General features: G+C 35.6%; 1 protein-coding gene across 3 annotated transcripts in view; it reads left to right on the top strand.

The window, feature by feature from the left end:
- RUNDC3B (RUN domain containing 3B) overlaps positions 1–21,903 on the top strand; it is a 54,995-nt gene extending 33,092 nt beyond the window's left edge. For all 3 annotated transcript variants that reach the window (XM_072851503.1, XM_072851502.1, XM_072851504.1), the window contains 4 exons: positions 522–679; positions 17,597–17,743; positions 18,114–18,229; positions 20,676–21,903. In XM_072851503.1, the coding sequence (XP_072707604.1) occupies positions 522–679; positions 17,597–17,743; positions 18,114–18,229; positions 20,676–20,821 (567 nt within the window). In that variant the 3' untranslated portion in view covers positions 20,822–21,903. The remainder of the gene's footprint in view (positions 1–521; positions 680–17,596; positions 17,744–18,113; positions 18,230–20,675) is intronic.
- Positions 21,904–23,797: the final 1,894 nt, after the last annotated feature.

Raw genomic sequence — 23,797 nt, 5'->3', positions numbered from 1 at the left:
TCTTCTTTATCATTTTAACGTGATGTGGTATTGCAGTTTTCAAATAAACTTTAAAATGATGTTGGATATTTTTTTAATAATAATTCTGGATCCCTTTCATTAACTATACAGATCCATATAGATACATTCTACTCTTGTCCTTCTTATGCAATTACCTAATATCCTGCATCTGTTAAGTTGTGCAGTTCTGATCTTTTTCTTGTACTAGTGACTGTTCTATGTTGTTTTTGAAAAATGAATTAATGTTTCATGCTGGTGGCATTCCTGTCTCATTGTTTCATCCATTATTCTATTCCTCCTCGGGAATATAAGTAAGTACATTATTTTCTTGGTACCTATTAGGAAACATCATACTAATCTTAAGTCAATTTACTAGTCTGTTTAAAAATAAAAAAAAAAACCTACAACAAAACCGAAGTAGAACTGTATACATCTTAAACCAGAAAAATGTCAATATACCTAATGAAAAGGGTTTTTTTGATAGTGTGTTCTTTAAGGCTTTCTAACACTTACATTTCTAGGGTTACCTTGAAGAATTGGTACGACTCAGAGAAAACCAGCTATCTGAATCTGTCTCACAGAATAAACTGCTGTTACAAAGAATTGAAGATATGGATCTAGCCCATAAAATGGAGAAGGAACAGCTGGAATACATCATTGTGGAACTGCAAGACCAGTTGTAAGTTAGTATAATGGAGAAACATTGTTAGACCAGTATTAATTTATTTAACTTATTTAACTATACAATATAAAGAACTTCTGGTCCTGTGGAAATGAGTCAAACTTCTTAAAGAAATTGATGTATTTTAGCTTTTTTTTTTCCTGACAAGTCTTATATTCAGAAATGGCTACCCTGAAAACTGCAGTAGTGCAAGACAGAATAATTCTGAGAAATTTTTTTTTTAGATCTGAAATAGCTTACGGTAAACTTGCTTAAATTTTTAACACATTTTTATAAATGTTCTTTATATTTTATTACTTTCAGCTTTAAGGCTACCCTTAAAAATTGGAAGCAGCTTCCTTTTGAACAGTGTCTTTAAAATGTTAGGCAAGAGAGGATAAAGAAATATTTATTTTCTTTGCATAGATTCTATTTTATTTGTGTGGGGCTCAGACACAGTAGAATTTCATCTGGTAGTCCTAAAAATATTCAAACTGATGAAATAGTTTGCTACTTACCTTTTCTTCAATGCAAGGCAAAATGCTAAAACAACAGGAAAAGGCTTGATTTTTTAATAGCATATGTGACTCCTAATATGATAAATATTCGAGTATCTTATGATCCTTAGGTAGTTTCTCCTCCCAGCCATGTCTGTTGGGTAGAGAGGTACTGTCCTTTTGCAGAGATGCTCCCTGGTAATGTTTAAAGACCCGGATAGATGGAAGACTTGCTGTGTGGTGATAAATCACCACAAAACTGCTATAGTATGCATCTGAAGTAATTGTATGTTCCGTTCTGTTCATAACAAATGCAAGATAAATTATTTTACCTTATATCTGGAGTAATCTATATGTGTCTGAACCCTGAAGTAAAATGGAAGTCATCTGTTGCCTTTGAAACAACCCAGGATGAAGAGAATATAAAGATGGCTTTGGGGTACTTTGGTTCCCTCTGCCTAATGTCTCACAGAGACAGTACCTGGAAGGGTCTTTTCTATGCAGTAAAAAGTACTTCTAACTTGTAAACAAAGCTTCCCCCGCTGGCTTCCCCTCTCTGTCTTGTGGTAGGTATATCATTTTATTGCCAGTGCTTGAAATGGATTTTATTAAAATCCTCAGGAATACAGCATTTGCATTTTATTTATGCCAATTTCAGAGTTGAGGAAGAAAAAAGATGTTTTCCCAAGTCTTTTTTTCTTTTTTTTTTCCTCTTTTTCTCATTGCCTGTAAGCTTTTGAGAGATACCTGTTCTTGAGTTCTTTTCTGAACTTACTGGTATAGCTAATGATTCATGTTGTACTTCTTTGGCCTCCCTGATTATTTGGGGAGGAGGTGTGAGCTCATTTAAACCCACTCTGATACTTGGAAATTTTGAACATTCAGATCTGCTGTTAATTTTTACCTGAGCTATATGCAATTAGACTGTTCTAAAGATCTCAGTCTTTGGGGTTTTATTTTGTTTGCTGGCTTTCTTATGTAAAGGCTCAAATTGTGGAGCAGTTTCTGTTGTATCTTGACAGTGTGTTCTTGTATAGCTGTTTGAGACACTGCAGTCAGGAGCCTGGACTACACTACATATTTGGAGAGAGAAATGTAATTTTGCATTGTTATTGCTGTGAGCGTAGCGTGCCTCTCAGATGAACCCTTCTTAAAGTGTGCTAGGAACTCATAGTTCCTTATTGGGGAGAGGGGAGGGAAGAATGGTGAACACCAGTCATAATCAACATCTTGTAATCATTCTTTCATACTTGTTTTTTCCTTCTTTTTTAAAAATTATTATTATTATTCTGACCAAGGGTGACCTGGCAGCAGAATATGTTGTATCACTAATGTGTCTGTAATGAGGCATGAGTTTTGGCCAATTACTTTTTATGGTCCAACCGTTTTAGAATGGTGTTCATGTAATTCCAAATCTTAGTGTTTTGCTCCCCTACCATTAGTAGCATTTTGAAGTAGTGAATGTATGCTGTAATCTTTTTGAATTCTTTACCAGCAGCTAAGAGCAAGTTTGGGATTGTAATTCTGCCCAAGGCATATTATGTTACTGTTTGTAAAACACTTTGAGATATGATTTAGGATCATTTGCTGTGTAATGGACACTATTATAAATAAACATTCTATATTTTCTTTTTAATGATACTTTTCTATTCCACTGGCTGTTGTTGTTAAGGTAGCAAGTTCTACCGCTTCAAATTTCTGTAGAGTGAGTATTTGTTGGTGTTTCTAAAATGGTATTTCACAGGCATGCAAGTCAAAATGTCTTATATATATTCTCAATGGATTTGGGCAGAATCTGAGTCTATGTCTAGGTCTGCCCCCCCCCCCCCCCAAAAAAAAAAAAAAAAAAAAAAGTGGGGATGGGGAATAGAGATCTGACTTTCTTGGCAGTATAGGTTGTTATTGTTGTTGACTTGGAAACCAGATTAACACTAGCGATCAACAAGACCTTCAGGTTATAAATTAGATTACTTACAGAGAAACTTTTCCATATTCACATTTAATAAGGCAGTTTGCTGTAAAGCGTGAAATAAATATGGAGATAAGAGATTGGAGGAACTTGGAAGTAATTTTTGTTTTACAGCTGCTATGCAAAACAATATTCTACAATTTTCAGTATTATTAACTTTGTCTCACACGCTTGAGTATCCAAACTACAATGAACAACACAGTTTTCAATTTAGTTAAAAGCTATTTCATGAATCTCATGAATACCAATATCTGGAAAATAGTGAAGCTGAAAATTTATCAAATTAGTTATTCACAAAATAGTAACATTTTTTTGTGTCTCTCAACTTAATTGGATTTCTTAGAAATATGCCCACCCATCTGGGGATTGGCTGTCTCACTGTGTTGGCAGGCATCTGATAGCAAATCAAGTTAGAAAAGTGAAACTGCAATAGACCACCTGGTCATCAGTCAGAAATGTTTAAACTAATGCACAGCTGATCAAGAAAAAGGTTCAGACTAGATATTAGGAAACATTTCTGTACCAAGAGTGTGGTCAAACACTGGAACAGGTTTTCTAGAGAGGTGGTTGATGCCCCATACCTGTCAGTGTTTAAGAGGCATTTGGACAATGCCCTTAATAATATGCTTTAACTTTTGGTCAGCCCAGAAGTGATCAGGCAGTTGGACTAGATAATCGTTTTAAGTCCCTTCCAACTGGAACTATTCTGTTCTATTCTAAGAACAGCTTGCCATATTACCACTTTCAGCATCTTCAGATGAAGGGATTGCCTAGTGATACGTGTCAATTGTAATAATGATGGGGCATATTCTGGCTTTCATTTGCTTTCTTCAGAAGTGTTTGCCGTCACTGGAATGTGTTTTTGCCTGGGACTTGTTGCAGTTGAACAGTAGAGAACAGTGCTTTTGGCTCCACTCTTCCATAGAAATAGCATATTTTTACAGTAAGGGTGGGGTAGTTCTTAAGGCCTTAAAGTGCTTAAAATTAACAGCTCTTAAGTGCTTAAAAATAACAGCTCACAAGAGGACAGCTAAGAGAAGCCTGTGATCCATGGTGCATCTAACTGAAGAAAACAGTTTGAGTTCCATAACATTCAAAATGTGATGGGAGAGGGATCCAAAATCATCAAGGAGCTGTATCCTGGGGTAGTCAAAACTCACAGAGGCAGCCATTTCTTCCTCCTCTAAGATCCTGCAAAGAAGCGTTGAATGTCTTTTGGAGCAGAGAGACATTTGATTGCGCACCCCATCAGTAAAAAAATTCTGAGCACACCCCCTCTAATATAGGTATATTTATTTATTTATAAATTATATACATGGTCTACTGTACTAATATATTATGTACATTATAAAACATACACAAAAATAGAAATTTGAGATAAAGATGAAATAAACACTATTTTTAAATTTTTTTTTCATTTATTAACAGTACAAAAAGTATTTTCTTCCCATACCCCAAAGGATTGTCTTACACACCCCACTTTGGAGACCACTGCCTTGAGGGACTGGTTAGCTCAGTCAAAGAAGTGACTGGGCAAAATCTGGAACTGTTTGCGCACAACATCCTTGCATTAAAACTCTTTATCTCAGCTTAAACGGGCTATTTTCCCCCTTAGGGTGATTCTTAGTCTTTCTTTTGGCTTACACACTACCTGTGTCTAAGGCAAACTCTGCTGATCTTTGTCACTTTGAAGTTCAGATTCTGCATCTGAAATTGATATTTATATATGTTAAATATTGATGTATGATTACAAGAGAGATTCCATCAGTTTCCTAATAGTGACTCATCTCCTGCATAGTGACTCATTGATATTATAAGAGCTAATCACTTCAACAAAAAAATCTTTTTAAAGAAAGTGATAAGGAAAAAGGAAAGCATTGTATACAAAGGTTAAAAAAACTCAAAATGCTTTGAAAGTTTTTCTTCTGCTGTGATTTTTGTTGAAATGACAATAGTGATTTGCATAACATTTACCAACATGGATTTCCTTCTAAGGTATTTTTCAGGTTTTCAGGCTGATGTGCCTGGTGTAAGACGGTACAGCCCCTTTGTCTCAACTGGTGCAATATCTTAATTTATTTATTTTTTAATTTATCACATGTATTGAAAATGTATTTCTTAGATTCAGTGGCCATGCTGTATTTTATAACGCTCTGTTTTTTATCTCCCTCTGCTCTTTCTTCCTATATCCCTGTCTTGTTCTGGTGTTTTGTGGAGGGGCATGTGGAGGGAAGGAAATTCAGGAAAACTCTTCTGTGTTTGGAATTCTGTCTTTGGTTATGGCACAGACAAGACTCAAATTAAATTGTAGGGACACGTCTTACATTAAGCTTGTCTATATAATTAAGAATTTTTCATATGTTTTACCAAATCTTAAAGCTAGATTTATTTAATTTGTCTGGCTGTTACTTCAGAATTGGTCAGTCTTTTCAAGGCCCAAACAGTGCTTGTACTCCGTTCTTAATATTTCAGTATAGCTGTGTGATAGATCCAGCAATACTGCAGTTCCTATCTGGATAATACAAATGCCTTTGTAAAGCCAGGAAATGACAGTTCAGTTGCAACCCCGAGAGACTGTTTGCATCAGTGTCACCCTTTAATCACAGTAAACATTCTGTGTGTTTCCACTCCTGAGTTGTACACGGCCTGTCACTTATGCTTCACTATTTTCTAGGCATTGACTGTTGGAGTTCTCTTGTCCACACACCTATTTTTCCCCATGTTAGCACTGCATTGAGCTCAGGCTAATGCATCCTGCCTTTCAGAGAAGTCCATCAGCTCATTCTCAGCAGCACCTGAAGATAGCCACAATAGTTCTGAGAGAGCAGCATGCCAGAGTAAATTCATACAAGTTTAAGTCCAGGCAAAATGAGCTTCTCTGTTTCAAATACACCATGTTCTATCAGATCTATTACGGAGTACTTAAAGGGAGATTTACTATATTCTTTTTAGCAAAGATTATTCCTTTCCAAAGATTGATCCCCATTGGTTAAAAAACTTGCTTATGAAAATAGTATCTGTGCTTTTCCTTGCTTTGTCAAGACTCTGTTTGTAAATGCTCTAGAGCCTTCAGAGTGCTGCCACAGATACTCTGCCTGAGAGCAGGCAGGGGAGGGTCACAGATGAAGGCACAAAGTTGTAGAGGATGTAGGCTATAACTGTGCTGTCCAGGACAAAGCAGAGAAGAGCTTGTCCAAGGAAACAGAAGCAGAAGGGTCTGAGCAAAGGCTTTGAAACTTAGCCTGTGTTTGTGTCTCCTTGTGATTAAAACTTTAAATGTGGGTTGCCTGGCTTCGTAATCCTCGCTCAAAAACTAAATCATCTGGAGAAACAGGAAAGCTGGATCACTTTTTTAGCACTCACCTTCATTTTCAGATAGTCCTCTTGTAAGACTTTTTTTTTTTTTTAAGAAACTGAATTCCTCAACTGCATAAGTACAGTAAATCCAATTTGTTGTAACTGCTTTATTTTCTCACTGAAAGGAAGTGGGAGATTAAAATTTAATGTTTGATCTTCTTGGAGAATTTCTTTCCCAGAATGTCAAAACTGAGAACGCTAATCCTTCTTTCCTTTTAAAGCTTTCATGGATCCTTGTTATCAAACCATAATTCACATCAGCCACGCTTTTATTTGTAATGCTTCCTGTATGTCCTCTGTCTCCCTCAAGTTTGTAGCAGCAGTTTTAAACCTTTAGTATTGCAGTCTGGTCAGTTTTCAGCTCCTTCTTTTCTCAACTTGTCTTTCCTTTTTTTTTTAAACAGCATAGAAAAAATATTGCTTATTCTGACAGATGTTAAAACTGTTTTGTTTAGGCAGTGTTTTGGATTTTGTTTTTGTGGAATTCTTTCTTTTGAAGTTTGCTGCAATATTGTATGCCTGTTATGTTTTACAAAGGTGTGGATACACAGCAAGAAGGAAAGTTCTTTTTTCAGTGATGTGGAAACCTGTGAAGACATGGGAGCTTCGTTTTTGCTTAAAAGTATAACTAGGAAAAGTTCAGCTGGGCATAGTACATGGACAGACAGACTCCTGGTATTCAGAGTGGAGCATACAGAGTGAGGCTTAGCAAAGAAATATGCAGAATTAAACAAAATTGCAGCCAAGCCTCTGACATGACAGAGGACACACTATTCTTAGAATACAGAGGGATTGCATGGGTTTATTGCACAGCAGGAAGCCGAAAGTTTCTGGATTCCTAGCAGCCTGAAGAAAAGGACTTACTGTGCAAGATGCAGTAGATAGAGAGGGATTTATTCTTAAACCCTAATGTTTTAACATCTCGTTCTGAGCTTTTAAAAAGAGGGGTTTAAAGGTTTATGTTAAAATAAACCTTAAATTTTAAAAAAGTTAAAAGCTCTTTAAGTTATTGGTGTCTTCAAGGACAAGATGTGTTGGTATATTTACAGAAAAATGCTGGCTGACTCAACTGAAAAATACTCATTTTTGTAAGGAGTGTCTCCTCTCCGCTCTCTTTTCTCCCCCCCCCCCCCCCCGCCCCAGCAGGTTAGTGAATCATAGGGACTTTTCTTTGGCCATTTTGCATACTTAATGACATTAGCATGGCAATGTGTCCCCTTCTCTGAGTCTCTAATATGTAAAACTAAAATCTGTTTTTATAGTGGCATCCTTTCTCTTTTCTCCCATAGCTGCGCTTCTATGGATAAAGGCATTGCATAAAAGCAGCAAGCAAGAAAGCTTTAAGTTACTTGGACATTAGCACTTCATGCATTTGAAATTCCAGAATTTTTATCCAATGTAGAATTATAAGGTTGGGAGCAGGGGGAGGCAAGGCCTTTCAAAATAACAATGAGAAGTATTGAACCTTTGAGGGCATCAATGCAATGCAGTTGCAAATGATGCGCATTCCCAGTAGGAAAGCATATTGTATGGATCATGGAGTTTCTTCCTCTGCTAATATTACCTGAACTGTGGCAGAAAAAGAATACTTGCTTTGGCATAGTAATGCTAAAGGACCTATACAACAAACTTCAATGTTTTCCTTTTTTTAATTCCACAAAGAGAATTATCTCCTGTCTAGAACAGGTGAACCTGAGGCTTTGATTTCATAAAAGAGTTTGAATAACTTGATACTCACTGCGAATGGAGGGGATAGAGAACATCAGCTAAAAAATAGGGTAAGTCAGTCATGGTGCATAATCATTAACTCCTGGAGTACATTCATAGAGACTGAATTTGATCTCTTTGTGCTTTACACATTTAGATAAATAAACTTGCATTACCATTTGCTTCTGAGAGTCCCAATTTTTCTTGCTTCATTTCTTAACCCTCATATTCATTAACTGTAGATTTGCTTCTATATTCTGTAAGATACTGATGAGAAAAGCTAGTATTTGGTAGTGCTTATACATAAATGAGAAGAGGTGAACAAAAGTTATTTTTACATTCTTCTAATATATTTAATGCAAGTTACATGAAGTTCAATACCAAACTAAATGGACTTTAAATGACAAATAGTAAAAATGGAATAAATTTTTGTAAGGGTGGAAGAATAGTGCCGGGTTAGAATGGTGAGTTCTGTATTTGCAGAGATATTACTTCATCATTGGTATACTTGAAGCAATCTCTAAGATTCTTTAGACCAAAGAAATTGATATTTAATTTATCCTAAATTTCAGTTTTATTTGGCTATATTTACTGGTGTAAATAAATCAGATCAAGAATTAAGTTTCATCCAGGAAAAAGGAATAGAAAAATTCATTTTATACTTTCAAAAAAAAATTAGAAGTTTCTCTAAAATACAAATAGTTTGACCAAAAGAAAGGCAAGTTACCAGTCAGTGTGCGTACATATACAGTCACAGAAATGTTTGGGGTTTTTTTAAATTATGGATGGTATTTGTAAATTTAGGATATTACTTGTTTTTCTTTCTTCGAAATCCAGTTTTCTGGCTACAACTTTGTGTCCAGGGTTTTTTCATTGTTTTGTTAAAATAAAACACAGTTTAAATGATTTCTGGAAAGGCTTAAAATAGTAAAAGTGAAACACCTGAAGTTATAACCAAGAAAATATAGTGTAGTGTGTTACCTGATTTCTTGAGCAAGAAGCTTTTAATAGCTGCCTTTCTATTTGGTTAGCAAGTGGTTGAGATTTAGATTGGTGCTTTTGCTGTTTGTCATTGAGATATTCTTATGCAACCACTTAACATAATAAAATTTTCAGTATTTTGTTACCCAGATTATAACTCAAATTACACTTGGCAAAGATTTTTATTTGCTACCTGCTTTCCCTTCCCATTTCTCCATTACTACTGTTCTTTTCTCTGTGTGTGTGATTTTTTTTTTGTTTGTTTGTTTCGTGTCTGCCGCCCCCCTTTGGATCAGATTTTCGTCCTGCATTTTTTTCATTCTGCTATTGCCTTAGACTTTGAAGCTCTGTCTTACTGTTTGCATAGTTTGGTAGTTGTATTAATTCCCATTCAGCTACCAGGAAGAACTCACATTACTCATGGCTTGCTGCTGCTTTTTGTTTCTTTTTCCTTTGCCCCCGCCCTTATTTTTTTTTAAGCCAACATGGTCTTGTATCCTTCAAAGTAAGTCGACATCTCATATTCACTTTTTTGTAATTAGAAACATGGCATTCTGAAGGAGCTTATATGCTGGTTTTGGCAAATACTTGTCTATGTAGAAGATCCATCTTACAGTTACAACTTTGGATATCTCTGCTGAAACTCTTGCTGGCTTAATAAGGGAGTGGAAATTTTTAAAAAGTGGTTATTTTGTCAACCCAAAGTTTACCCAACCATTTTGTTGTTGATACTGCTGTTTTTACTGAATCCAAGGGAAGCGTGTTAAAATGGGAAAAAATTATTGAGAAGACCACTGTTTTTGGTGAAGTTTTTCTGATCTGTTCTGAAGGAAGATCTTGATTGGTTTTTTTTTCTCCCCTGCCTGCCACCCCCATAGAAATGTTCTTTTAAAAGGAGTTCAGCTATAGACAGATAATTTGTATTTACATGACTGACATGGAAAAAAAAAAATCCTTGAATGACAAGTGCTGTTTGAGAGGCTATTTATTAAAGGCAAACTTGATAATCTGTCAAAAAAAGCTGTTGCTAAGAGTCCTCCATTTTCCAGCAGAAAGGCTCTGATAGTTGAAGAACTGAATTAAAAGCTGCTCTTTACTTTTTTTTTAATAGTTTGGTTGCTAGTCAAGTTCAGTATTTTTCTTGTTTTCAGTCAAGACCTACTATCTGGGGAAACTGGTTGTTCCTGTTATCCTCCTCCAAAGGAATCAGGCCTGGTTATTTGTCCAAGGACATGAAGAGCGTCAGTCACGCACTGCAGTAGTATTTTAATGAGCGCACGCAAAGTTAAATTATTGTAGTGTGTTTTGATCCATTCTGGATATCTGTATTCTGAAATAAAATCTCCACTGTAATTAGACTAGAACTCAAGAGTCAAGCTGCTGGTATTTCTGCCAATATAAGCTTATCCAAGTTACTCCAGAGGTCAAGGAGATCCACGGCTGTATAAAATTGATGTCAGTAATTTTATTACTGGAGGATATATTTCAAGATCTCTAGGAGATAATAAAGGAGGACTAAAAAGATTGCTGAAGAAACTTCAGGGGGATCTGTTCTATGGCACAACTAGTACTGTTGCTGTGACACTCGAAGATCTGTTGGCCAGTCAGAAAGAGTAAGAAAATGTGGTGCGGTAGGACATACTTGCTTTTTTTCACTGCAGCGGCTGCCATTAGAAAGTCTGCTGGGATCTAACTGCTCTGGCATCTAATTTGGGGAGTACTGTGTCTGTGCACAGGGCACAAACCTGAGAGAGGTGATATATTGCAGCATCAAAATCTGCTGGTAAGTAACTCATTTTCATACCTGCTGATCTAATTTCTCAAAGTCCAATGACATACCAGTCCAGACAGCTCACTGTCTTGCTACAGTACGGACAATTTGGGAGTTCCCTTTTATTTTGGACTTGCTCTTACAGATTTTAGTTATATTCATGTATGCTATCAATTTGAGTTTGCATTCCATATTTCCTGTCCTAAATAAAGGTTTTTAAAGCTTGTTCTTTCTTATTCAAATGTTTTTATTTTTTTTATAAGCTTTTATTTTCACTTTTACTTTTCACTACTCAGGTAGTTCTTGAACTGGAGCACTCATCTGATATAATTCCCTTTCTTAGGGAATTAGTCTGTTTGGTTTATTTCCTGTCTTCATCTGCTGGTAGGAGGGCAAATTGCCAACTGGACTGGCATTTTCTGGATTTGGAGAAATTAAACTTGCAGGTAAGAAATTACTGGTTTTTCATAGGTATAATTGGAAACAGAACTGCCTTTTTGTTTATTAAACAAAAAAATATGTGTAAATGGGTCTTTCAGAATAGGCTTCCAATGGGATGAATCTGGATTTGATCCAGGGGAGATTGGAAATCCAATCTAGCTGAAATGAGACCAGAAATTTTATGTGGTTACCAAGATAAGGCTTTTCCATATTAGCTTGGACTAAACTTGAGGTTAATTTTTATTTACTTATTACCTCTGGGAATTTAAAAATAAATATAGTTACAGTATAGTAAGTGACCAAAGGTGATCACCTTTTTATATCTTTTCTGTTTTGCATGCAGGAACCCCACATACAGGTTGTCTTTTGTCCCCATCCCCCACTCTGAATGAACGAATCAAGTCAGGTCACACTTTCAAGATGCAGAAGTCTTAGATGTGTTAATTCAAAGGAGTAATTTCTTATCCTTTTGAGAGGTAGCTGAGCTGCCAAAAGCGATGCTAGTGCAAACAGAACTTTGTGGGGTTACCTTATGAATTAGATTTAAAAAAGAAAAAAACAAAACAAAAACCACTTATTAAAAAAAAAAAAAATTAAAATTGGCTATTTTTGATGATCCATTTTCGGAGTGGCTCCTACATGATTGTACCAGAACAACTGAAAGGGCAGCATACTGTGGGGCAGGGATTGAAATAAGCAGTAATTTGTCAATTGCATTTTATTATTTTATGTGTACCATACATCATGATATTCTGCTTAATAAATAATCTCAAAATAATAAATCATGGAATAAGCATCTCAAAAATAATAAAAGTTGAGGAAATCAGCAAGCAAATATTCTGGAGAGTACCTAACAAAGACAGGGCCAGTGAACACTAGTGGAGAAGGATGTTTATCGGAAGACTTCACTAATCTCACTTTTCCCTACTTCTTAAATACACAATTAAAGGACTGAAAGTCAAAAGCATGCAGAAACGTTTCCGGCAATAGCTGTATAAACCTGATGTTAATACTCTGGCTGTTGCTCTTATTCTTGAATAAAAGTAAGTAAATTTACAGCCCTGGAAGGAGTGTATGTATCTGTACTTCAAGGAGACGCTTATTCCTAACTTGGGAGTATGTTAGTGTTGATTTTAGTTAATGAATCATCAGTATTCTTTTGTAATAGGCAGGAATTCATTAGCGGGATGTTTTTACTGAATACTTTTCTTTGTTTTCTAAGAGGAGCTTAATTTAAATAGCAGTTCCTGATATAGAGAACAAAAAATACAAATGTAAGCCAAATATTTGTTAGGTTTTAATGATGTATTCTAGTATTAAGATGATGTTCTCATCTCTTTTGCTGCTTGTTTTTCCTAACAAGTTATTAATTGCAGTAGTATTTTGAATTTGTATGGAGTTTTTCTTTTATTAGGCATTAAAAAAACCCCACCACAATTTAAATATCATAACTTAAACAGGGTGTCCTGGGCTAACATGGTGAGACTGTGTATATTATACTTCCCTTATATATGTGCATTATGGAAAAATCTGTGCCGTGAAGTAATACAAAGGATATTTGATTATTTTAAAAGCAATTTTTTGAAAATACGTTCTGTCTCCAGCATCATCAATGCCTCTCTCCTGTAATAAATCCCAACAAGCATTTTGCTGGGTTTGCCTCACCATTTTTCAGTATGAAAATAGCAATTCAGCAACTACTTCCAGAGGAATTATAAGTATTTTTTTCTCTGCCTGCCATCTCTTAAGTATTTGTTGATTTTTGTCATGTTTTCCAGAACTTTAAGCATGATATGAAATTATCTTATAAAAATATTTGTAGGGGTGAGGACTGCTCAGGGCGCAGATGTTGAGAGCAGGAGAAAAATAATTGTTTTATTTCTGCAGATCACAAAAGACAGCTTCTGCTACTTTTTGCCAACATGATTATAAAGAGATGGAAATGATTGTAGGTAGAGAAGATACCAGATGGTGGATGGGGGTAAAAAGTTCACAGGCTTTGAGACAACCAAGAATTTTTTCATGCCTAGATCAGGTGTTGTACCATAAATCAGTTTAACCCCCCTGCTCTCATAATAAATTCTTACATATTCTCCGTGCTCTACAGAAAACTTTCTGCACTCCACAGTCTCACCGTGTTAGTCCAGGATACCCTATTCAGCTATATCTCACATGCTGCCTTTCTTTCATTCCAAAAATGATCATGCAGTCTTTTATTAAGATCCACTGTATTCTCCATGTACCAACTACCTTCCTGAGATTATTACATTTAGAAGCCATTGTTTTTATCTTCTTCTTGGCTTTCAAGTTTTCTATTTCCAGTCTGAAGGAGTTAACAGCTTGTTGTATATGCTCATTTGCTTGTTTTCACTCAAACTTGATAATATTTCCTTCTTTTTTAACTTCTCTCTATAGTAAACCCTTTTGTCTCTCTTACTTTTCCTCTTCCCTTTTTGGAATGTCCTGGTTTTTACGCCTCTATTAAATGGCTTAACATGCTGTCTACAAACCTTATCTTGCATCATCCTTAAATCATCACAGCTAAAAACCCAATAAAACAATAATTTATTGAATGTTATTTAAAAATAGAACTGCATACTCATGATTTTCAGTGTTATTCTTATGACATATTATGGATTTTGTTCCATATAAGTTATGCTTATAAGTTACGAGGTAATATCCTTCATAAAATCTAGGCTTTGAGTCTTTGGCTTTGGTCTACAGGCGTTCAGGTCATTCTGGTTTTCAGTTGGTGTTTCTTGCTAGATGTTCGCTCTTGCGAACAGAAGCAATAGCATAAAATCTGTTTGTACATAGGCTGTTCCAGTTCAGTATGTTTTTCTACAGACCAGCATTTTGTATAGAAGCTTATCTATTACATTACATTATTTTTATGTGAACTTTTGGTAACACTTTTGAAATATTTCCCAGTCAAGGCCCAAAGAGTTCAGTAGTTCCTTTTCTTATGTGTATGTAAATAACAGAAAGTACTAATTTTACATTTCATTATTTAATATTTTGTGAAACTTGTAAATTTCACAAATATGCCTGTGTGCCATTTGTACCTCTCCACCAATTCTTCATTTCTTATTTTTGCTCTATGAAGACTTTATTCTAATTTTTCCTCTGAAAGCTTTTATATGCCAAACTTATTTTGCTATACTAGCAGATAAATAAGTTTTAATAGTAATATTCTTCTTTTGGTTAAACAGCCTGACCGTAAACATATAGAGGAAAGCTCATAATCTTTATTGCGCTCATTGTGATCATAAAGAAGTCCTACTTCAAACCCTGCAGTATTGCAGCCTAGAGTTGGCCAGCTCTAGTTACAGTGTTTGCATTCTGAGGAACAAGAGTGCTGCTGTAGAAATTCAGTCTGCCTTGGATAAAATAAATTTTTGTCTTTTGAGAGCTCTTAACTTCTAGAAAGAGCTCCTCTTGTCTGACCAAGAGTAGGACAGCACTTAATAATCTTGTGCTGCATTTTTTTCACATTGAGTGTTTTGAAATTTGTATGCTTTTTTTGTTAAAACTTGATAATATTTCATTCCTTCTTAAGTCCTTTCTATAGTAAACGCTTTTGTCTCCATTTCTTTTCCTCTTCCTGTTTTTGAATATTTGTAGCAGGATCATTTTTGCCTCATGGTGATTAGGAGTTTGAGGATGATGTATGCTGTGTAGATGTGGCGCTTAGGGACATGGTTTAGTAGTGGACTTCACAGAGTTAGGTTTACGGTTGGACTCGATCTTAAGGGTCTTTTCCAAACTAAATGGTTCTATGATTCTATGATCCTGTGCAGTTTAATACTTTGACTCTTAAAATAAGTCTGGTTAATATGCATAAATTGATACTGCCTTTGTTTATCTTGAGAGAATTGCTGTTTGCAAGCAGTGCCTTTAATAATAAGTCTTTGCTGCAGTGGAATCTCACGATACTTTAAAAATGGCTGCAAGAGAGCAAACAGCTAAATAATCTACAAAGCTGAAAAAATAGGTGGTAACTACCAGCACCTGCTGTGAATATTGTGTCTAACTTCCTGTGATCTATGCTACTATTTTATATATACCAAATACTGTGTTTGGACTGATTTTATATATTCAAAGTTATTTTTACATATTTTTAAGGATTCAGAATAAAAGCATAAAAGTTTTCAGAGGGGAGTAGTTACTTCTGTATCCTACCTGATGCCTGGTTTTCTTCCTGAGCATGGTGGAGTGGTTTAAGTAGTAATCTACTGGAACTGTCTTTAAATGTTATGCTAAAATCCCTGGAGCAGTTTGGCTAGGCTTTGTTTCAGAATTTCTTTGTCCCCCACAAAGGGTGAAATTTCAGGTTACTATAGCATAAAGATTTGTGGAAAAAGCCTCCATATAGAAACCTACGTAAAATGCCAAAAATTCTACTATTAGCAACTGGTCTGTAGATGCATGGTTTTGTCATCTTTGCTTGGCATGTTTATTTGATAACAACAACACTGCTGGTGATGATAACAGCAGTGGTGATAACATACAGGAGTTGTCCAAATGGGAATTTATACATACGTGTTATATGTGTATGAATTTGCATTTAGTTACCGTGTGCATAGTTGCTAATACAAACTGTGTCCTGTTAAAAAACTTCTATGAGAGCATACAAGAAGTCCTTCTGAATAAGGAGGTGATGTAGTGTAACTCGCTAACCTCACAAGAACTTGCTAGGTCAGTGTTTCAGTTTCCGCAAATCAACAAGCCTTTAACAGACTTGTTTAATGCTCGATGGTACCCCATGGGATTAGGGGAATTACACAGGGAAGTGAATATCATACAAGATATTTGAAATTATTGAGAGCTTTGGGTTATCAAAGTGGTTATTCCTATAGATCCCTTAGAGAGGAGGGTGAGGGGGGAGATCCCAGGGTAAAGTTGATTGTTTACTTGCATGAACTCTGAGGGAATTCATTGTCTTGAGAAAAGGTTCCTGAAAATAGTTTTGATCACTGTGGTGCTTCACCATCTTCTCTTGCAAAATTGTTGTGCATCTGTCTCCTCTCTCAAACTTGGCTAGTAAAAATTCCTTACTGAACTGGCTATTGCCTTGCCTTGTTTTATGGGAAATTTTGGTTCTTTGTGTGGTGCTATGTCCCCTTACTGAGGTTCTTGTCTAAACAGTTCAGATACCACCAGAATGAAAACTGCATTGTAAAAATAGACCTGTTGACAATGTTATGTGTGAATTCACATAAATGTATTTGTACCATGAATAGTTATTTAATTTGCTATGTAGTTTGGCATTTCAGATAACAACATGGCATTTGGCTTTGAACTCCTGAGTACATTCAGTATGGAAATACGTAACATTAGCTATTTGCTTCAGGCCACAGACAGTCAAACTTGTTGTAAAGCAGCATTTTACTATTGCCTAGTATTTCATGGATTGGAGGATTTATGGGTTACTTAAATATCACTTTTGTTTCTAGAGTTATTCTACAGCAGTATAAGGGTAGGTTGGAGGTTGTCTTGTACTAATGGAAAAAGGCTGACCTTGTCTGGGAGCCTGAAGAACCATGTACTTTCCTTATTTCTGTATGACTTTTGGCAGATGATTTCCAATATTGGCATATTAGCTTCCTCATTTCCAGAATTTTAGAAAACGCATCTGCTTTATGGGAATATGAGGCAAAACTAATTTGAACATGTAAGGTACTCAGTTAACACATTTTCTGTAATTTAAGAACATAAATTACTAGAAACTATAAGGTAGTAGAAAACAGAATAACTATGTGTTATATTTTACCTGGAAGCATATATTGGAATTAATATGTCTGGTTTTTGGTTCATTCTGCAGAAGTATTGGGGGGGGGTGTTCAATCTGCAAAAAAAATTGGAGGGGGGGAAGGATATCATGTTCTCATAGTTGGTTTGCAAAATAGTTGGCTTGTTAATTACCATCATGCTGGCAGAAAGAATCTTTAGAATGCAGTTGGTTTTTTTTATTGCTTTTGCAGAAAGATTCTAATTTCAACTTTTTTCTGTTCCTAAATATGTCTCAATAGGTTTCTAAGTTGCTTCCCCTAGGAAAAATGAACAGTTTAAAATGCTTTATGAAATTTGCAATCTGTTGGTCACTCAAAGTAGAACATCAACTTGGTCAGGACTATTTGTACCGTTTTTCTTTCTGTACCTTAAGGAATTGCATTTAATAGACTGAGATTTACTGCTTTTTGTATTCACAGGACTGTGCTAAAGAATAATGACTTGAGGTCAAGACAAGAATTAACTACTCACCTTACCAATCAGTGGCCTTCCCCAGGAGCTCTGGATGTCAATGCTGTTGCCTTGGACACTCTACTCTATAGAAAGCACAATCAACAATGGGATGAGTAAGTTGAACATTTATTTTGATTCACCTTTAGAGGAACAGGGAAACTCAAAATTATACATTTCCCTTAGCATACTCTGAAATGTATCCTATTGGAATTACCTGTTAAAATGTACAAGGATCAGCTGGCAGAAAAAATCAGTTTCTCTTGCTTACCATAAAAATTTCCTTCCTTTCGATTAATTAAAAAAAAATGAAATAATTGCTTTAGGGAAAAACAGTGCTTTGGGAAACAAACAAACAAAAATAGAGTGTTTAAGAGAAGAAAGATTAACTGTCTAGGGTTTTTTTTAGAAAACTTTTTAAGGAGAATTGAAGATATCTAGTTAGACCTTTAAATGTGTTACTATTAAATATTACTTGCTTTGCAGAAAAAGTTTTCAAAGTCTGGACCAACTTTCAGCAGAAGTTAGTCTTTCTCAATCCTCTCTGGATCCAGGTCACTCACAGGATGGGAAGCAGGACGGAATGAACTTATTAAATGAAGGTACAGAGCCAGTCTAGTGGCTTAATTTTATTTTGTTCTTCATAGCTCTGATCTTCAGTCCCTGTGAGATGTATTTTCAGTGTGAACAAAATATGCGTTGAACAGCATATTTTTCATTGTTATGCAAATTGTTTCAGTTTCCCTAAGGACTATACTTCAAATGAGTTTGGATTAATGAAGATGCCCACCCCACCCCCCCAATAATTATAAGACTTCATGCTGTATTTAAAGCTAAGCTTCAAATATGTTGCATATCTTCCTTCTCCATCACAGAACCAGAGGCAGCTCAGCTACAAGGAGGATCTTCTGTCACCTTTCTGCTATAACTAACTCAAATCTTTTGAGTTCTTTAAGTTTGCTTTTTTGTCTCTTAAAAGAAAGATTAATTTGCAACTACCACTGTCATTCTTACATCTTGCATTCAACATTTATCTGTGGAGATGCAGCCTGACAGTGTTTCTGTTAAAATAGAGGGAGGAACATGATATGAACCATGCTAGTATGTAAATGTAATATACACCCACCCCACCCCTTTCAAAATCTGTACTTTTATCAAAGTTTAGCTGCTCCATCTTGTGGGCAATTGTGAAAAGCAGAAAAATGCAGAAGACTTTTGAAATAGTAGTATTTTGGGTACAGAACATAAATTGCTATAAAAAATCATTTTTGTATCTCATCAAATGTTAACTTTAAACAGACTTGATAATACAGAGCCTTAGTGGTTCATACGTGTAAAATTTCTTGTTTTTAAAAATCAAGGATGTAAAATTTAGAACTTTTTTTAAAACTGTAAACAGTCTTAAAATCTGAATTATTTCAAGTTAGCTTAGAGAAAGTGAAATAGAATCAGCATGGCTATTATGAAGTAAGTTCTTGTGCAGATCTACTTTCAGCTGTTTTTTTGGAATATTAATCGTTTGAAGTTATGCTTTGTTTTATCTTCTGTAACTTAAGGTGCGGCAAAACCACTGATAGCAATAGTTTAGGTTTTGATTTCAAGACTGTCTTTAAAGGTAGCATGACATCTCACTTCTAAATTACTGAGGTTCATCAGTATCTAAGCTTTAATATAATTTTGTAAGACACAGCATGTGATCCTGCTGTTCAAATACCTCTGGTCTAACTCTCAGTATGGCAGTTTTAATTAAAAGATTAGTAGTAAACGTTCACATTATTATTAAGCCCACTCATGTAGTCACATTTTTGGCTTCACACTTGTTGAAATCAAGGGCTGTGCCCAGTGTTACACTACTCTGTGTATTTTATGTCCTCAAATTGAATGTAGCCTTTAAAAGGTAGTTTTTATGGGAATAAAGATTTTTCTAAAAGTGAAGACTTTTTAAAAGAGCTAATCTAATTCATTATTTAGGAAAAGCTATTCAGTCACTTGAAAAAAGCTCAGTAGAGATGAGACCTAAAATTTACTGGAAACTGCTAATAAGAACCATAAATGATGCAAGAGAACTACATCTCACTTACTTTTTTTCATAACTGATTGTTGGGTAGGGTGCAGTTTGCATTGTTTGGGGTTTTTTTTTCTTGCATCCTTCTCATGAGAATAAAACTCTCCTGTCAGGAACAGGACACACAATTTTAAGAAATGCTACTTTATAGATGTGTTTTAAAAAAATTCTAGTAGACTGGCTTATCAATAAAATCTTTTGCCTGTGGCCTTTTAAAGTTGATTTTAATCTCTAGTTTAAGGTGATCCTTTCTATTCTGCAGGTGAGCCAGGAGGATGAAACAGGGAGATGCTGCTAGATCAAATTCTTTATAATGTAATTTATTAGCAGAGTTGGCACAAAATAACTTGAACGGATATTCTGAGAAGGGAAGACATAAAATAAATAGAAAAATTGTCTAATGCAGTCTTATACGTATAGGTATGTTTCACGTTAACTGTCAAGTGTATTTGGATGACAGGGCAAATGCTTGCACTGCCACTCTTGCACTGTAGGGCTTTCTCTAGTACTTCAAATTACCAAGTTTTAAAAAACAAAAAGTGTTTATTTTTAAAGAAATATATCCTGATTCCAGTTAATTCTGCTCCTTTCTGAGGGATTCAAAATTAGATCTCTGGCACTGACGTTGTATTAGTAGCGTCACTTCTATTTATATATAATGTACTCAACTAAAACCAGTGCTTGAATTGGTAACTTCTGTTCTCCATGTACTCAGTGGAGCCTCTGCATCTCACTCTGTGGGAAACTGACTACAGCCCAGCCTGTAATGCACAGGTAGGGATCTGTTTACCACCCGGACAGGGAAGGTATAGCATAAATTACGTGTCTTCCTAACTGCGTTTATGAAGTATGTGTGTGCTGAAGCAGCGATATGTAATTCATAATAGTGTAGATGAAACAGTTTTTCTATTCCCTCATTTTTTTGTGGTCAGGTCATCTTGTGCTGTAAAAATGATTAGCTTAATTCTTGTTTTTCTTAACAGGGAAGGAAGACACTCCATCGTTGCTTGGTCTTTGTGGCTCTCTTACTTCAGTAGCAAGCTACAAATCTCTCACAAGTCTGAAATCAAGTGAATATCTTGCAAGTCCCACAACAGAGATGACAAGTCCAGGTTTAACACCATCTTGAGATGCACACAAGAAGGAAGAGCTTTGTGTTGTATGCATTTGGTTTATGTTCCCTAAAATGACTTGCAATGAAGACTGCTAGTTCTAAGTTAAAAAAATAAGCTCCTTTATTTTTTCTTGTCATGGTTACCTGTTTAAAAACTCACAAATTCTGTCAGTTTTCATTCAAATTTTTTCCCCCCAGATGACTTTTCAGATTTTCTATTTTAGTCTTGAATTATTTAAAGCTCTTGGTCAGGTACAGGACATACAATCCGATGCTTATGACTGTTTTTTAAAATGAAACAGTTGGAAATCAGTCCCCTACTTAACTGCTATGACGTTTGTTTCTCCTTGCAATGGCCTGGCCCTACTCTAGCCACGGTGCTTCTCTGCAGTGCTTTAAATATCTATCAACTCTTGCAGAACAGACAGGGAATCCTTAATGCCAGTCTTTGTAGGCAAATAAATATTTTGCCTAAAAATCCAGCTTTTCATCTGTGTATATTGCGTAGGACCTCAAATAGCATATTTAACCTATCAACAGCTCTTCTCAAGTTGACTCAATGTTAAATTTTGCATTCCTGTTAGTATCATGGCACTTGGGAAATGTCTGAATTGCACTGAAGAATCACACTGAAACACTCTTGCTAATTCTTGAAGTTGCATGTGAATAACAAATGTAAGTTGGCATCTAAGTCAAGCATTCTTAGCAACCTGTAAATGTTGAGGAAACTCACTGAATGCTTTTGAGTGACCCGAGTTACAGATAATCAAACATTATGTGAGAAATTTCTTGGTTTATTGGCCTAGCTGGAAAGGTGGGGACTAAGGATGGTGGGGTTAGCACCTTGGGAAGTTTGGATTGTGTGTTTATTGGCAAGATCCCAAGGAGAGTGAAAAAGGGGAAACAAAGACAATGTAATGACAGTATTCTCATGTTAAAGATTTTTCTCATTCCTGTAGTAGTGCGATAGGTATTTTTCTCGATTAGGTAATACGGCAGAACTTATTTAAGTCAGTTTTCTCAAATTACTTGCCATTGATTTAAATTACTGATAGGAAAAAAAAAAAAAGGGAGACATTTTTTAAATGAAACTAACTTTCCAGATTACCCTACAAAGTTTGCAAATTAATTTTTGAATTGCAAACTATATTCTTAATTCTTTGTAAGATACAATTTTGCTAATCAAGGTAATGCTTATCAGTATGATTAGTAACTTTTTAAACAAAACTTAAATGCATGTAAGTACGTTGTATTTATAAGTGCTAGGGAAAATGCTTTTTTGTGCCAAAGAAGTTTCATAAATTGTTTACATGAGTAGCTGCAATACAAGACAGATTTTTAATTATTGCTTACTCTTAGGTGTTTACAGTATGTCACTACACTCTGTACGGTTTTAGTTGATTTGCCTCTTGTAATGGTACCTTGGCACTACTACTACAATCTGGTCATCATAGGGTGGGCTTGAAAGGAAGAGGATTCATTCTTACCTTTACTAAAAACTACAGGAAATGTTTAGCCTTTGCAAGTATGAGGCTATGCACCTCTGGAACTGAACACACTGTTGGATTTAGCTGGAGGAGGTTCAAGACACATCTCCTCAGCTCTCTAGTCCACAGTGCTGGAGGTTACTGCATCCATGGCAGGATAGACAACTACTGATGCCATTTTAATGCAGATTTTTAAAGCAGCTTAGCAAAATCCACCAGACCTTGTCTTTCAAGCCCTCATGTACCCACCCAGTTAATTTCTCTGTAATAAACTCTGACCATTAAATCCTTTCATACACTGTCAGAATGTCCATTACTTCATGTAACTGGGCTTTTTTGTTCTCACATTAAGCACCTGTTCTCTCATGGCAGTTGAGTAACATTATTAAATACTAATTTGTAAACTAGAGATGCATTTTTACTACATGTATGGTGAGGGAATCCAGATTCCACAAGTTAACGTTCTGCATCAAGGTACAGTGATTTAATTGGTCTTGTTTGCTGTTAAACACTTCTACATCCCACTACATCAGTATTTTGGAGGGGGCTAGAATCATGATCTTCAGTCATGTTTGCTGATGGCTCTTTTCTTGGAGCTACTGGTGTGAAATTCATGTGTCATTTAACTGAAGTCTTTTATGTAGTCTGACACCACTGTGAGTTTCTGGGTGTCATTTTGTGCATGGGAAATCAGTTATGTGTGTCCTTCTCAGTTCTAAACATTAATCATTTTTCAAAAAAATTGAAAAAATGCCAAAACTGTATGTTTTGTTGCCTTGACGTTCCATAAATGTTGCATGTAAATTAAACATTTTGTATCATCGCTAATTACTGGGTTTTGTCTCTATTTTAATCATACAGGATAAAATAAGACCATTTGGCAAATTACAGTATTACTGAACTTGTAGCAAATTCTTTTCTTGCAAAACAGGGAGACTTTGTTTTTGTTGCTGTATTTCATTCAATGTGGTCCAAAATCTGCTGTTATTACTTTCTTTCTCTTAGGCCTTATTTTGAGGTTGTAGTGTAAAATTACTTTGTTCCCCCGTTGTGATTTTCAGTGTCAAATATCTCCTATGGCAGTACCTCTTGCCTGCACCGTATGCTGTAACTTTGTACCTCATTATGAATTTTCACCAAGGACAAACACATGCTGGGATACCTCCATAGCAGAATAGGACTGAAATCCATTTATTGGGTAAAGCACACCCGAAAGTTGGTGTCTTAATGACCTGACTACTGAGTTGCTTTTGTACCAGCACACCCCCTCATTAAAATATGCAAAAAATAAAATTCAACCACCTTATTGAAAATGCATGAAAGAAGGGATGTAGTGAGGGTAGTTAAAAAATAATTAAAAAAAACCAAACCATACAGAGGAAGCTCTGATGGAGTAAGTCAAGTACCTATGGGCAAGGGAGACGCTGCAACTCTTCACACCACATGTGTGCAACACGCCATAGCAGACAAGGCTGCATCTACAGTAGTAAACTAAATGTGCTCT

Source organism: Ciconia boyciana, chromosome 2 (genome assembly GCF_034638445.1).
Source record: "Ciconia boyciana chromosome 2, ASM3463844v1, whole genome shotgun sequence".
Lineage (NCBI taxonomy): Eukaryota > Metazoa > Chordata > Aves > Ciconiiformes > Ciconiidae > Ciconia > Ciconia boyciana.
The sequence above is the reverse complement of the archived record's forward strand: the minus strand, read 5'-3'. Positions and strand labels throughout refer to the sequence as shown.